This window comes from Leucoraja erinacea, chromosome 9 (genome assembly GCF_028641065.1).
Source record: "Leucoraja erinacea ecotype New England chromosome 9, Leri_hhj_1, whole genome shotgun sequence".
NCBI lineage: Eukaryota > Metazoa > Chordata > Chondrichthyes > Rajiformes > Rajidae > Leucoraja > Leucoraja erinaceus.
In genome coordinates this window covers 20,615,531-20,631,416 of record NC_073385.1, presented here as the reverse complement: position 1 = coordinate 20,631,416, position 15,886 = coordinate 20,615,531, and the positions used below count along the sequence as shown (strand labels likewise).

The 15,886-nt window shown below is 55.1% G+C and overlaps 1 protein-coding gene across 3 annotated transcripts; it reads left to right on the top strand.

Moving 5' to 3' along the window:
- Nucleotides 1–5,385: 5,385 nt before the first annotated feature.
- Nucleotides 5,386–15,495, top strand: LOC129700094 (trichohyalin-like). Of its 3 annotated transcripts, XM_055640290.1 has the most exons (4): nt 5,386–5,535; nt 6,620–6,734; nt 11,704–13,855; nt 15,223–15,495. In XM_055640290.1, exons 3-4 carry the CDS (start codon nt 11,720–11,722, stop codon nt 15,460–15,462), a joined length of 2,376 nt encoding a protein of 791 aa, XP_055496265.1. In that variant the 5' UTR covers nt 5,386–5,535; nt 6,620–6,734; nt 11,704–11,719; the 3' UTR covers nt 15,463–15,495. The 3 variants fall into 3 exon arrangements, with proteins under 3 accessions (XP_055496265.1, XP_055496266.1, XP_055496263.1); XM_055640291.1 differs by lacking the exon at nt 5,386–5,535 and having other exon boundaries at nt 6,223–6,734; XM_055640288.1 differs by lacking the exons at nt 5,386–5,535; nt 6,620–6,734 and adding an exon at nt 9,857–10,039.
- Nucleotides 15,496–15,886: the final 391 nt, after the last annotated feature.

Sequence of the window (15,886 nt, the reverse complement as noted above, 5' to 3'; positions counted from 1 at the left end):
ACAGTAAATGTTCTGTTGGTTTAGCTCTGGGGAGTGTGGGGTGAATATTCTGCAAGATGGGAGTTACACAGATATGCCGTGAGTATAGACTTTTTAATCGGGGAGAGAATCCAGAAATCGGAGGTGGAAAGGGACTTAGGAGTGCTGGTGTAGGATTTCCAAAAAGTTAATCTGCAAGTCGAATTGGTAGTAAAGAAGCCAAACGCAATGCTAGCATTTATTTCAAGAGGGCTTGTATACAAAAACGGGTATATAATGCTGAGGCTCTATAAGGCGCTGGTCAGGCCGCATCTGGAATATTGTGAGCAGTTTCGGGCACCATAACTGAGGATGTGCCGGCTCTGGAGAGGGTCCAGAGGAGGTTTACAAGAATGAGTGGGTTAACATATGATGAGCGTTTGTTGGCACTGGGCCTGTACTCGCTGGAGTTTAAAATGAGAGGAGACCTCATTTAAACGTACAGAATAGTGAAAGGCCTGGATAGAGTGGATGTGGAGGGGATGTTTACACTAGATTCAGATTCAGATTCAATTTTAATTGTCATTGTCAGTGTACAGTACAGAGACAACGAAATGCATTTAGCATCTCACTTGAAGAGCGACATAGCAAACGATTTGAATAAAAAATAATAATAATAATAAGTGTCCGGGGGGGGGGGGGGTGATTGGCAGTCACCGAGGTACGTTGTTTAGTAGAGTGACAGCGGCCGGAAAGAAGCTGTTCCTCGACCTGCTGGTTCGGCAACGGAGAGACCTGTAGCGCCTCCCGGATGGTAGGAGGGTAAACAGTCCATGGTTGGGGTGAGAGCAGTCCTTGGCGATGCTGAGCGCCCTCCGCAGACAGCGCTTGCTTTGGACAGACTCAATGGAGGGGAGCGTGGAACCGGTGATGCGTTGGGCAATTTTCACCACCCTCTGCAATGCCTTCCGGTCGGAGACAGAGCAGTTGCCATACCATACTGTGATGCAGTTGGTAAGGATGCTCTCGATGGTGCAGCGGTAGAAGTTCACCAGGATCTGAGGAGACAGATGGACCTTCTTCAGTCTCCTCAGGAAGAAGAGACGCTGATGAGCCTTCTTGATCAGAGTAGAGGTATTGTGGGTCCAAGAGAGGTCATCGGAGATGTTGACTCCCAGGAACCTGAAGCTAGAAACACGTTCCACCTCCGTCCCGTTAATGTGGATGGGGGTGTGCGTGCCGCCTCTGGACTTCCTGAAGTCTACAATGAGCTCCTTGGTCTTCTTGGAGTTAAGGGCCAGGTTGTTGTCAGCGCACCATGCTGCTAAGTGCTGGACCTCCTCCCTGTAAGCCAGCTCATCGTTGTTGCTGATGAGGCCAATCACCGTTGTATCATCTGCATACTTGATGATGGTGTTAGTACCATGTACAGGTGTGCAGTCATAGGTGAAGAGGGAGTAGAGGAGGGGGCTCAGCACACAGCCCTGAGGAACGCCGGTGTTCAGGGTGAGGGTTGAAGAGGTGTGCTTGTCTAACCTCACAGACTGGGGTCTGTTGGTTAGAAAGTCCAGTATCCAGTTGCAGAGGGAGGGGTCGATGCCCAGGTTACCGAGTTTGGTGATCAGTTTTGATGGAATAATGGTGTTGAATGCTGAGCTGTAATCGATGAACAGCATTCTTACATAAGTGTCTCTGTTGTCAAGGTGGGAGAGGGCGGAGTGAAGTGCCGTTGAGATGGCATCCTCCGTACTCCTGTTCTTGCGGTAGGCAAACTGATAGGGATCCAGTGTGGGGGGTAGGCAGCTTTTGAGGTGTGCCAGGACCAGCCTCTCGAAGCACTTGGTGATGATGGGGGTAAGTGCAACTGGGCGGAAGTCGTTGAGGCTTGCCGCAGTGGAGTGTTTTGGCACTGGCACGAGGGAGGTGGCTTTAAGGCAAGTGGGGACAACTGCTTGGGCAAGTGACAGGTTGAAGATGTCAGTCCAGACGTCTGTCAGCTGTGCAGCACAGGCACTGAGCACGCGCCCGGGGATGCCGTCAGGGCCAGCAGCCTTACGTGCATTAGTCCTACTCAGTGCCACGTACACGTCGTAGGGGGTGAGTGTGAGGGGTTGGTGATCGGCAGGTAGCACAGCCTTGATGGCTGTCTCTAGATTGTCCCTGTCGAAGCGGCCATAGAAGTGATTAAGCTCCTCAAGGAAGGAGGCGTCGCTGGATGTGGGGGTGATGTTGGAGGGTCTGTAGTCCGTGATGGCCTGGATGCCTTGCCACATGCGTCAGGGGTCGGAGTTGTTGTTGAAGTGCTCCTCAATCCTGAGCTTATGGCAGTGCTTGGCCTTCCTGATGCCCCTCTTCAGGTTAGCCCTGGATGAACTGTAGGCTCGAGCATCGCCTGACCTGAAAGCGGTGTCCCGTGCTTTCAGCAGTAGCCTGACCTCACTGTTCATCCATGGCTTCTGATTCGGGTATATGGTCACCTGTTTGAGGGAGGTGACACTATTGATGGTGGAGTTTATAAAGTCCAGAACAGAGGATGTATAGGAATCAATGTCCGTGTGAGAGTCAAGGGTGGCCTGGGCTGCAAACGCCTTCCAGTCAGTGTTTCCAAAACACTGCTGAAGTGTGAAGTCCGCTTCCTCTGACCAGACTTTAACTGTCCTTACAGTTGGTTTAACCCGTCTGATGAGTGGGGAGTACTTAGGGAGCAGGAACAATGAGACGTGATCAGACTGACCAAGGTGGGGGAGGGGGATGGCTTTGTAAGCTTTAGCCATATTGGTGTAGACTTTGTCCAGTGTCTTGTCTACTCTAGTGGGGAAGGATACATGTTGGTGGAATTTGGGGAGTACAGTCTTCAGGTTGGAGTGATTGAAGTCACCCGCAACAATGAAGGCTGCCTCCGGGTTGTGCGTCTGTTGTTTGCTAATGGCAGTATGCAGCTCTTTCATTGCAAGCTTGGCATTAGCATCAGGAGGGATATAGGCTGCAGTCACAACAGTGGAGGTGAACTCTCTGGGCAGATAGAACGGTCTGCATCTAACCAAGAGGAATTCAAGGTTAGCTGAGCAGTGACTCTCGATGATGGTGGAGTCCGTGCACCATGCTTTGTTTACATAAATGCACAGACCCCCCCCTCTGGTCTTACCAGAGTCTGATGTCCTGTCCGCTCGGAGTAAATGATGCCCCGATAGCTGGATGGCGCTGTCAGGAACGTCAGTGTTGAGCCAAGTTTCAGTGAAGATCAAGATGTTGCAGTCCTTGATCCGGTTGTGGGAGGTGATCCTTAGCCGGAGTTCATCCATTTTGTTTGCCAGTGAGCGCACGTTGGCGAGGAAAAGGCTAGGAATCGCTAGTGAGAGAGTCTGGGACCAGAGGTCACAGACTCAGAATTAAAGGACATTCCTTTAGCATGGAGATGAGGAGAAATGTCTTTAGTCAGAGGGTGGTGAATCTGTGGAATTCTTTGCCACAGAAGGCTGTGGAGGCTACAAGTCAGTGGATATTTTTAAGGCAGCGATAGATTCTTGATTAGTACGCGTGTCAGAGGTTATGGGGAGAAGGCAGGAAAATGGGGTTAGGAGGGAGAGATAGATCAGCCCTGATTGATTGAAAGGCGGAATAGACTTGATGGGCTGAATGACCTAATCCTGCTCCTATCACTTTTGAACCTTCAGCCCATCAAGTCCATGCCGACCAGTGATCCGGGCACACGAGTGCTATTTCACACACAACGGACAATTTACACGTTTTTCGGGAGCCAATAAATCTACAAACCTGCATATCTTTGGAGTGTGGGAATAAACCCACGCAGGATAGAACAAACTCCGTACAGACAGCACCTGTGGTCGGGATCGAACCCGGGTCTCCGGCGCTGTGAGGCAGCAACTCTACCCGCTGCACCACCGTGTATCTGATCCCCGTACCTCACTGTACCCTCTCCCCCACTCACCGTCCCTCACTCCCCCCCTCCCTCATTCCCCCCCTCCCTCCCTCCCCTCTCCCTCACCCCTCTCCCTCCTTCCCCACTCCCTCCTTCCCCACTTCCTCCTTCCCCCTCCCTCCCTCCCTCCCCGCTCCCTCCCTCTCTCCCTCCCTCCCTCTTTCCCCTCACTCACTCCCTCCCTTCCCTCCCCTCTCACTCACTCCTCTTCCCCCCGTGGGCCGGGATTTGGCGCGGAGCAGCTCGACGCCCCATTGGACGGGACGGGAGCGGACGACCCGGGGCCGCGCTGCCATTGGCCGCGCCTCCGCCCGTGGGCTCGCGTCTGATTGGCCGCAGACTCCCAGCCCGCGCTCTGATTGGCTGTTTCCGCGCAGCCGCACCGCCGCTCGCACGGCCGGCCAATGGGGAGCCGCCGCCGCCCAGCGCTGAGAGTGAAGGGAGGGAGAAGCTGAGCTGTCAGTGAGAGTAGAGATGACGGGGCAGTGACACTGGGTGGAGCATCTGCTGGCCATGTAGGGGGTAGAGAGTGAGGGGCGGGGAGAGGATGAGGGGGCAGAGAGTGGTGAGAGGACAGTGAGTGGGGAGAGGACAGTGAGGGAGAGAGGACAGTGAGTGGGGAGAGGGGACAGTGAGTGGTGAGAGGACAGTGAGTGGTGAGAGAGGACAGTGAGTGGGGAGAGAGGACAGTGAGTGGGGAGAGGACAGTGAGTGGGGAGTGGAAAATGAGTAGTGAGAGAGGACAGTGAGTGGTGAGAGAGGACAGTGAGTGAGAGAGAGGACAGTGAGTGGGGAGAGGGGACAGTGAGTGGTGAGAGAGGACAGTGAGTGGTGAGAGAGAGGACAGTGAGTGAGGACAGTGAGTGGGGAGAGGACAGTGAGTGGGAGAGAGGGCAGTGAGTGGGGAGAGGGGACAGTGAGTGGGGAGAGGGGACAGTGAGTGGGGGAGGACAGTGAGTGGGGAGAGAGGACAGTGAGGGGGGAGAGGACAGTGAGTGGGAGAGAGGACAGTGAGTGGGGAGAGAGGACAGTGAGTTGGGAGAGAGGACAGTGAGTGGGGAGGACAGTGAGTGGAGAGAGAGGACAGTGAGTGGGGGAGGGACAGTGAGTGGGGAGAGGGACAGGGAGTGGGGAGAGGGGGACAGTGAGTGGGGAGAGGACAGTGAATGGGGAGAGAGGACAGTGAATGGGGAGAGAGGACAGTGAGTGGGAGAGAGGACAGGGAGGGGAGAGAGGACAGTGAGTGGGGGGAGAGGACAGGGAGTGGGAGAGAGGACAGTGAGTGGGGAGAGGGAGGGAGGGAGTGAGATGTGAGAAAGAGATGCCGAGGGAGCGGGGAGAGACGGGGTGAGCCCACGGGGGGGGGGGGGGGAGGGGGGGGGTCATTGAAGAGTCATTGGAGGAGACCCATGAGGGGATCGGGGAGGTAAGGGAGGGAAGTGGTGCTCCCGGGGGGAAGTCCGGGAGAGGAGTTATATGTTAAGTGAAACTGTTAAAGTTCAATTTGCTTCAAACAGATAACAAAGGAAAAGTTAGTGATACAGTAACGTCTTTATTTCGCCAAGCGGGTGTAGGAGTACAGCTCTCACAGTGTGTAAAATACAGACTACAGAGTCCCTCTTTCTCCACACACAGAGGTAATGTTCAATCAGAGATATTTATACCCTAATATTCAGCAATTCCGCGATTCTTTATCTTACAGAGGATTGCAGAGGCCGCGGGGGTTTTTTGAAGGTGAAGTGGGGGGGGGGGGGGGGGGGGGGGGGGCTGAGCGATCACTGGTCACCGGCCTGGGGTAGGGAGGGAGTCCCACAGTATAGCAATGTTACAAAATTTTGAGATTAAAAAAATCAAGTCTGTAATTTATCCCATCAGATAAAGCATAAAAAAACGTTTAATTTGACACCTAATTCACTTTCAGATTTCAAGTATTTAAAAAGTTATGGCCATTTTCATACTCGGAAATTAGCATCTTGTTCCCTATTGATTTTCTATGGACATAACAAAAAAAGCTGTGATCGTGTGCTGTCAAAAGGCCATAACCTTCTTAAAAATTAAGAGAACTGAATGAAATTTTCAGTTATCATAGATTGAATCATTCTGAAACAAATATAAAATAATCTTACTTGGATGACCTGAAATTAAAACATATAATTAGTTAGTTACCCAAGTGTGGCTAATTTCAAACTTCAATTACTAGATCTAAACATCTATCCATTTCTTAATAAATGATTAACATTTTTAAATAGCCCAAGTGTCCAAATAATATTCATAAATAATTCACAATAAAACATGATTTTGAAATCTCATTTACATTAATTTATAGGCCAAATGGAAGGAATTTAGTGTTCAATTGCTGTAAATTAAAGTCCATTTTAAATCAGCTTTCCAGTGGGTTCCTGTGAACGCGCTGGTTTAGAACGTTCACATTGCGGTGGATTTGTGTCCTCAAATGCCCAGAAAAATACTGCGGGTTATAGAGCCCAAAATTAGCTACTCGCAGCATTAAACTTTGTATAAAGGGTTCTTAAAAAGCCCTTTTTAATGTAAAAATAAGCTACATACCTTCTGTATACAGCTCCATGCGGCCCTGTGGTTGCGTGAGGTCGCGGGTTTAGAGAGTGATTTTTAAACTATTATAACTATTATACAAGGCCATAAAAACTAATAATACCTTTTGTGACGGGGTCTTTCAGTGATTTTTCGTTAATGATTTACTAGGCTGAACATCTTCGATTGGAACAACCTAGTGAAAATCGCGTTTTAAACCCGCCCCCCTCTAAACGGCGCCAAAATCGCGCACACCCGCAGCGCCAGATTTTCAGCGACGCTTCAGGTAGGCTTTGCACCATACCTACACAGTAGGGACTTTTTGAAATTTGATGTATTAATCATGTTTTGGTGCATTCTCCCCAAGTCGGACGTGAAGCTCACTGTTTAACCTGTTTTTACAAAATGTTAAATGGTCAGCTCGATATCTATATCTATTATGTATTAAAACTGTGTGTGTGTGTGTGTGTGTTTGTGGTTGCCAGATTCGGCCTTTGATTCCGTGGTCCGCCAGCACTCCGTCATGAAACTCCGTCATTTTTTCCATTTCACTAGCTCATCCACTTTTTCATTCAATTTTGCACTCCTCAAAACATTTTTACTTTTTTATGTACCCACTTTTTAATAAAATCCTCCCCCCCCCCCTCACTCACTCATTTTGTTGCCTCCTGCTGGCCAGCGACCATAACGGCTGATGACGCCCACCTCTGCTCAGGAAGCGCCAACATTTTTCCCTGCCGCTGGTGCCCGTCCCAGCTCTGTCACGCTGCCTCAAGCCAAACATCGCATCTTCAACTGCTGCTTTTCCAGCTCTCTGTCTCTGCCCCTCTCTCTCTCTTTATCTGCCCCTTCTCTCTCTGCCCTCTCTCTCTCTACCCCCCCCCACTCTCTAGACGTGCCTGCGAGTTGGGGGCTATGCATCAGTAGATAAGGCCGTTATGGGGTAAAAGGGCAAATTAGTAATAATATATCAAGGGGGGTAGTTAGTGTGTGCGCTGTGGGGGGGGGGGGGGGGGGGTAGGTAGTGTGTGTGACGCCGCCTGCTGCCCCCCCCCCTTCCCGCAACCGCACGTTGGTCTACACTTCTGCACTTGGTCTAGTAGATTACAAAACCTACATCAAACCCAAACCTATTAGGAGCAGACGAGAGCATTCGATCCAATTTGTGATACCAGCTACCAAGACAGATGTGTACAGCAATTCGTTCTTCCTCCGCACAATTAAAGCATAGAATAATCTTCACCCTACCATAATGAAGGCAGAGCCAGCCAGGACTTACCAACAATAGGCTAGCCGTCTTCGGGGCAAAGGCAGCGGTGGCCCGACTTGCTGGTGCGGCATTCTGGCTTTCGGCGGTGGCCTGGAGCTGATGCAGCAGGGCTCGGAGCTGAGACTGCAGGACCCGGAGCTGGGGCAGCGGCCTGGAGCGGAGACTGCGGGACCCGGAGCTGGGGTGGCGGCCTGGAGTTGGGGCGGCGGCCTGGAGCGGAGACTGCGGGACCGGGGGCGGTGGCCCGGAGCTGATGCTGTGGCGGGCCGTCTCGGAGTGGAGACGGCGTTCCGGCTTTTGGCGGCGGCGACATCACCACGGAAGGCCGCTGGACTGGAGAGCGGCATCTTCGGCCTGGATCAATCGCCTCAGCGCAGAGGGAGAACAAGGAGGGAAGAGACGGAGACGTAAGACTTTGCCTCCATCACAGTGAGGATGTGCTTGGTGAACTCACTGTGGTGGATGTTTAATTTGTGTTTATTGTATGTTTTGTTATTATTGATTCTGTGTATGACTGCAGGCAACATAATTTCGTTCAGACCGTAAGGTCTGAATGACAATAAAGGATCTATCTATCTATCTATCTATCTAGTTACCCAACCAGATGCAACTAAATTTAAGCTAGCTCTTTCTTCCCAAAAACCCTTTCTGGCTTAAGCCCTCCCTCCACCACCTCCAGTTCAAATTCCATTTGGAATATTTTGGAGGACCAAGAAACCAAGAAACCATTGTAGAAGTATGATTTCAATGTTTTTTTAAGATGTCGAGCTTACATGAGAAATAGGAGCAGGTGATTATTTTTTTATTGCTCGACCCCCAAAAACTGGGGGATAATAATACAGGCCACCACCCACCTCAAAAAATGGGGGGATATATCTCCCCAAAAGTGGGGGGGCATGTCCCCCCCTACCTGGGACACCGGGTACCAGGTATCAAGGGAACCGGTTACCGGAGGATCTAGGCGACAGGTCACTGAGGTACTGGTTACCGGGCACCGGCGCCCGCTCCGTTTATCGTTGTGTTTCCATGCGTGTAGATGGACGGCGGGATTGCCCCGGGAGCAGTGCTCAGGGTCAGGGAGACGGGGTGGCAAACGAAAGTGTTTGGGAACCACTGGTCTATACTAATTTACCAGACTCCTATCCAGTCCAATCTATGGCTGTTGTGACGGTCTCAGCCCCTAAACGGTGCATTCAGATACACTCTAAACTTCTGCCTCAGAGATAGTTCCTTCCCGCTCACCCCATCGACAAGGCACCGTGCTCGCCCAGGTCAGGTCCCACAACCGCCTCCGGTCTAGGGGGACAGGCCCGGAGGCTGCCCGTAACCAAAGCACCATTCATCCCACGGCAATACCTGGGAAATCTTCCCCTTTGCCCACACCTCCATCCCATGGTGGTGACCCCACACATGGTGCTCGGACAAGCTGGGGTGTCTCTCTCTCCTCCACCCCGGGGCGTCTCTGTCCCCCACCCCGGGGCGCCTGTCTCCCCCACCCCGGGGCTTCTCTCTCCCCCACCCCGGGGCTTTCTCTCTCTCCCCCACCCCTGGGCGCCTGTCTCCCCCACCCTGGGGCGTCTCTCTCCCCCACCCCGGGGTGTCTCTGTCCCCCACCCCGGGGCTTCTGTCTCCCCCACCCCCCCCCCACCCCGGGTGTCTCTGTCCCCCACCCTGGGGCGTCTCTCTCCCCCACCCCCGGGGTGTCTCTCTCCCCCACCCCGGGGCTTCTCTCTCTCCCCCACCCCTGGGCGCCTGTCTCCCCCACCCCGGGGCTTCTCTCCCCCACCCCGGGCTTCTCTCTCTCCCCCACCCCGGGGTCTCTCTCCCCCACCCCGGGGCTTCTCCCCCCCACCCCGGGGCGTCTCTCTCCCCCACCCCGGGCGCTTCTCTCTCCCCCACCCCGGGGCGCCTCTCTCTCCCCCACCCCGGGCGTCTCTGCCCCCACCCCGGGCGTCTCTCTCCCCCACCCCGGGGCTTCTCTCTCCCCCACCCCTGGGTGCCTGTCTCTCCCACCCCAGGGCGCCTGTCTCCCCCACCCCGGGGCGCCTGTCTTTGGCGACTCTCTGTTGAATCCAAAATGCAACATGTCCGGTGACATCACCGCGGTCTCCGGGCAACCGAATAAACAGCAGGAAACGGACAGAAAGACCGGAGCAACCGGATCACTCACGGGATCCGGACCAGACTAGGGAACCGGATCACACACGGGATCCGGACCAGACTAGGGAACCGGATCACACACGGGATCCTTATCAGTGAAACCGGATCAGTGTTAGGTTTGTGGCCGGAGCCGATGTAGTGGCAGCAGGAGCTGGTCCCGGGTGAGTGAAATCAGATCAACGCATCCCGTGAGGGATGGAGGGGGGAGTGAGTGAGGGGAGGGGGTGTGAGTGAGGGGAGGGGGTGTGAGTGAGGGAGGGGGAGTGAGGGGGGGGGGGGGGGTGTTTCTTCTCCCCATTTCTGGATCCCTTACTCGCGTCACCTCGGTCTGGTCTCACTGCTCCTCCCCCCCCCCCCCCCCCCCCCCCCCAAGGACAGGGCTTCCCTGCTCCTCACCTTTCACCCCGCCAGCCTCCACATCCAACAAATCATCCTCCTAGATTTCTGTCAACATGATCCCACCAATAATTACATCTTACCATCTCCACCGCTCTTTGCCTCCTGCAGAAACTGCTCCTTCCAGAACTCCTATGGTTCCTATCCCTTCCTCAGGTATTTTACCCTGCAAACACAGAGAAGCAACACCTGTCCCTATAGCTCCTGTCTCGACTCCATCCAGAGACCCCAGCAGCCCAGAAACGGGCTTCTAAATATCGTCAACACCAAGTGTAGACTGCGGCCATTTCAATTAACATTTGCGCTTGGTCTGCCAAGGCCTAATGGATTTCACGTTGCTAATCATTTTAACTCCCCTTCCCATTACCACATTACCTTTCTGTCCATGGCCTCCTCCATTGCCAGAGTGAGGTTACAAGTAAACTGGAGGAACTTATCTCAGTACCTCAGTACCTTGGGTAGTTTAAGAACCAGCGGTATAAACATTGAAATCTCCAACTTTAGCTAACTAACCAACAAACAATCTCCCTTCTCTCCAAGTCGGGATGAAAATGGCAACACAAATAGAATGGTAAAGAAGGCTTATGGTATGCTTGCCTTCATTGGTCAGAGCATTGAGCGTAAGAGTCAGGAAATCATGTTTCAGCTTTATAGGACTTTATTCAGGCTGCATTTAGAGCATTGGGTGGTTGTTTTGGATAGTTACATGGATATGCAGGGAGTTGGCTTGGCATCATGTTTGACATAGTGTGCGCCAAAAGGCCTGTTCCTGTGTTGCATGCACTGTTATAGAGTCATAGAGTGACACAGTGTGGAAACAGGCCCTTCGGCCCAACTTGCCCACAACGGCCAACATGTCCCAGCTACACTAGTCCCACTTGTTCCATATCCCTCCAAACCTATCATATCCATGTACCTGTCTAACTGTTTCTTCAACACTGGGATAGTCCCAGCCTCAACTACCTCCTCTGGCAGCTTGTTCCATACACCTACCACCTCTGTGTGAAAAAGTTACCTCTCAGATTCCTATTAAATCTTTTCCGCTTCACCTTGAACCTATGTCCTCTGGTTCTCGATTCTCCTACTGTGGGCAAGAGACTCTGTGTATCTACCCGATCTATTCCTCTCATGATTCTGTTCTATATCTCTGATTCTACTAAGGACTGGGCTTTTTTTGCAGTAGTATTGGGTTTATAAATTAATTATGTTTTAAATTTGTTTATTATATTATCTATTAGTATTGTGTTGACAGCCTGTTAAGCTGTAGTAAGAGTGTCCTTGTTGTGTTGTCAGTACAGATGCCAATGAACCATTCTTGGACAGGTTTAGAGCGATGTGGGACTGCTGGAGATGGGCATGGGGCTTGGCCAAAGCAAAGGGTCTGTTCCTGTGCCGCCTGTGACTTGATGCTGTGTCTGTTTGCCCGCAGGTCACTGGGACAGTGAATGGCCAGTCAGCCCATGGGTCCCTACCTACAGATCAACCCCCTGTCCCCGTACGGGAAGGGGAAGGGCTCGGGGAAGCTGCCACCCATTGGCCAGGGGGGAGGGGAGTCTGCGGCCCCCTCCCACAGCAAGCTGGAGATGCTGCAGGAGCGGCTGCGGTCCAAGCTGGATTGGGAGCGGGAAGCCAAGCTGGCAGCCATCTACCGGCAGCAGTACCAGCAGTCCCTGCGGCGACTACAAGCCGCCTGCCAGCCCTCTGACCACCCGGGCCGCCCACCCTGCCCACGCTCCAGGCGGGGCCCCGGCATCGACCGTGCCCATCCCCTGAGGCCCATCGAGCCACCCGCCACGGATGGCCCCGCCTGGGACCTGAACAGCCTCGCCCCCCTGTGGCCTGGCCTCCCTCTCCGGCCCTCTCCCCCCAAAGCCCCCAACGAGAGGGGCCAGAGCAGCACCAGGGCCCGCGACAGGGGCAAGGGGAAGGGGCGGGAGAGGGACAGTGAGAGGGAGGGTGAGAAGGACAGGGAGAAAGCCAGGCCCAGAGAGAGGGGGAGAGACGGGGAGAGGGAGGGGACGAGGGAGAAGGAGAGGGAGAGTGAGTGGGAGAGGGATGGGGTCCCCGTGCATGCCGACAGTACGCTTCCTCTGCCCCTCCCTCGGAAGGAGCCCCATGAGTCGGCAGCTGGGGGGGGGCAGGAGCAGGGCTGCCGGGCACCCCCTGGACAGAGGCTGGAGCAGTTGGCCAGGAGCGAGAGTATGATTCAGCAACGGCTGCGGGTAATCGAGGAGGAGCTGCGTCACATCCAGAAGCAGCGCGAGGAGGTGGAGGGAGGGAGGGCAGAGGGGGAGGGATCAGAGGGGGAGAGTTCAGAGGGTGAGAGTTCAGAGGGGGAGCAGTCAGAGGGTGAGAGGTCATGGAGGTCAGGTAAGGAGAGGTCAAGGAATGCAGAGGGGCAGAGGTCAGAATGGGAGAGGTCACGGAGGTCAGAAGGGGAGAAGTCATGGAGAGAGTCAGACAGATCAGAGGAAGTGAGGTCAGAAGTGGAGAGGTCACGAAGGTCAGATGGGAAGTGGTCAGGGAGGTCAGAGGGGGAAAGAGCAGGGAGGTCAGAGGTGGAAAAGTCACGGAGGTCAGCAGGGGAAAGGTCAGGGAGATTAGAGGAGGAGAGGCCAGGGAGGTTAGAGGAGAGGTCAAGGAGGTCAGCAGGGGAAAGGTCAGGGAGATTAGAGGAGGAGAGGCCAGGGAGGTTAGAGGAGAGGTCAAGGAGGTCAGCAGGGGAAAGGTCAGGGAGATTAGAGGAGGAGAGGCCAGGGAGGTTAGAGGAGAGGTCAAGGAGGTCAGCAGGGGAACGGTCAGGGAGATTAGAGGAGGAAAAGTCAGGAAGATCAGAGGGGGACAGGTCACGGAGGTCAGCAGGGGAAAGGTCAGGGCTGTCAGCAGGGGAGAGGTCAGGAAGGTCAGAGGAGAAGTCACGGAGGTCAGAGGGAGAAAGGTCACGGAGGTCAGAGGGAGAAAGGTCAGGAAGAGCAGAGGGGGAAAGGAGATCAGAGGAGGAAAGGTCACGGAAGTCAGACTGGGAGAGGTCACAGAGGGAGAGGTTGGAGGGAGAGAGGTCAGACAGGAGGGGCCGAACACAAAGGGAGACAGAACGAGGGAAGGAAGAGAGAGAGCGGACAAATAGAGAAAGGGTCAAAAGAGAGAAGGAGGAGTGGGAGAGCGAGAGATTGGATGAGCTGGAGAGAGTGAATGAGAGAGAGAGGGAGAGTGGGCGGGAGAGCAGTGAGTGGGAGTGTGAGAAGGAGGGAGAACGAGGGGAGGGAGCAGAGAGTTGCCAGTCCAACCCGTTTGCCACAGAGGGTGAGGAGCACGACCGGAATGGGCAGGGGGCAGAGTCCCAGGAGGAGCAGGGTGCGGAGGAGGAGAGAACAGACTGGAATGGACACTACTCTCCTGAGGAGAAGGCACACTGCACGCACTGCGGCCGGCGCTTTGTCCTGGACCGCCTCGCCACCCACACGGAGATCTGCAAGAGGGTCTACAAACGCACACGCAAGGTATACGACTCCGCACAGAAGAGAGCCAAGGGGACTGACCTGGAGAACTATCAATGCAGCCACAAGGTTCACCCCATACCGGTGAGGAGACTGCCGTGGGAGGGTGGGGTCTGCACAACACTGCGCCAGGACAGGGGGTGACAACAGGGCATCTGAGTGTGGGGCAGGGGTGGCAAAGAGGGGCAATATTGGTGAGGGGCATGGGTGGCAGGAGGGTTAGAGAGAGGAACGGTGGGGGGAGGGTTAGAGAGAGGAGGGGGTTAGAGAGAGAAGGGGGGGCGTTAGAAGAGGGGGGGGGTTGAGAGAGAGCAGGGAAGGTTAGAGAGAGAAGGGGAGGGTGAGAGAGAGAAGGGGGGGTTAGAGAGAAGAGGGGGTTAGAGAGAAAGGGAGTTAGAGAGAGAGAAAGGGAGGGGGTTAGAGAGAGGAGGGGGGTTAGAGAGAGGAGGGGGGTTAGAGAGAGGAGGGGGTTAGAGAGAGGAGGGGGGTTAGAGAGAGGGAGGGGGTTAGAGAGAGGAGGGGGGTTAGAGAGAGGAGGGGGGGATTAAAGAGATGGGGGGGAGGTTGAGAGAGGGGGGTTGGAGTGAGGGGCAAAGGATTGGCCGTTCCGGGTGGGACAGAGGTTCTTGTGCACCTCCTCCCACCCATCTCCTGCCCCTGCGATTGCTGGCGTGGCCTCCTGTGCATCGGCGAGACCAAGCCTAAACTCAGCGTCCATTCCACCGAACACTTGCGCTCAGACGGCCAAGGTCCACTGGATCTCCCGGCTAACATAGAACAGGAACAGGCCATTCGGCCCACAATGTCTGTGCCAAACATCATGCAAAGACCAACTCTATGTACCTGTGCACATTCCAGATCTACACGCCATTCCCAAAGTCCCTTCCCTGCGGCAGGGAGACGGGGAATAGGGTAAGGAGGGATGGTGGTGGCGTGCGGTGTGTAGGTAAGTGGGTGAGTATGGGGGGGTGTGGTATGAGGGGGGGTGGGTGTGTGGGTATGAGGATGAGGGAGGCGTGGGGGGTATGTGGGGGGAGGGGTGTGGGGGGTATGAGGGGAGGGGGTGGGGGGTTATGAGGGGAGGGGTGTGTGGGGGGTATGAGGGGAGGGGTGTGGGGGGGGTTATATGAGGGTAGGGATGAGGGGAGGGGTGGGGGTATGAGGGGAGGGGTGTGGGGAGGGTTCTCTGTTTAAAGCTGACCCTTCTGCAGCGTGTGACTGGGGGGTAAGGGAAGAAGGGGTATGATGGGCGTGTGCAGGGAGATGTGATTTGTGCGGTGGGGTGTGATTTGTGGGGGGGTGTGATTAGGGGGGGGGGGGGGTGTGATTAGGGGGTGTGGGGGGCTGTGATTGGGGGGGGGGGGGGGGTTGTGATTGAGGGGATGGGGGGAGCTGTGATTGGGGGGCAGGGGGCTGTCCACCGGCACTGACCCTCCCTTCCTCTCCTGCAGCGTGGTGACTGGAAGAGGAAGCACGAGAGCTTCATGCGGATGCTGCATGCGGCGCAGCAGGCCGAGCTGGCCGTGTACCGCCGCAGGAAGGCAGCACAGCCCGCCCCCCCGCCTGACGGGCTGCCCCTCGACCTGCGCCAATGCCCCCACTGCAGCCGTCGCTTCCCCCCCACGATCGCCCTGTCCCATGTTCCCAAGTGTGCCATCCTGCGGGGCCGACCCGGGCCCTCCTACAGGTAGCCCCCCCCGCTTGGGGAATAACCACCCACTGTGGAATATCCCCCCCCCCCCCCCCCGGGGAAATAACCCCCCTCCACCTCCCTCCCCCCCCCCCCCCCAGGAATAACCACCCCCCCTCCAGGCCCCACCTATAGGTAGCCCTCCCACAAGTTATAGGTAACACACAAGGTAGCCCCCCCCCCCCCATCCAGGGGCTCTCCAACAGGCAGTGCCCCCGGGGAAACACCCCATAAGCCCGTCCCATAAGTAGCCCCCCTCCCCCCCAATCCAAACCTGCTTTCCAAACTGTGGAGTTTCCCCCACAACCACCAACTCCCTCCCCCACTAACCCCCCTCTCTTTAAACCCGCAGGTGCCCCCCTCCCCCATGGCGCACCTTCCTGGTGGGGTGTGTCCGAGTTTCCCCCCAGCCCAGCAGATTGTAT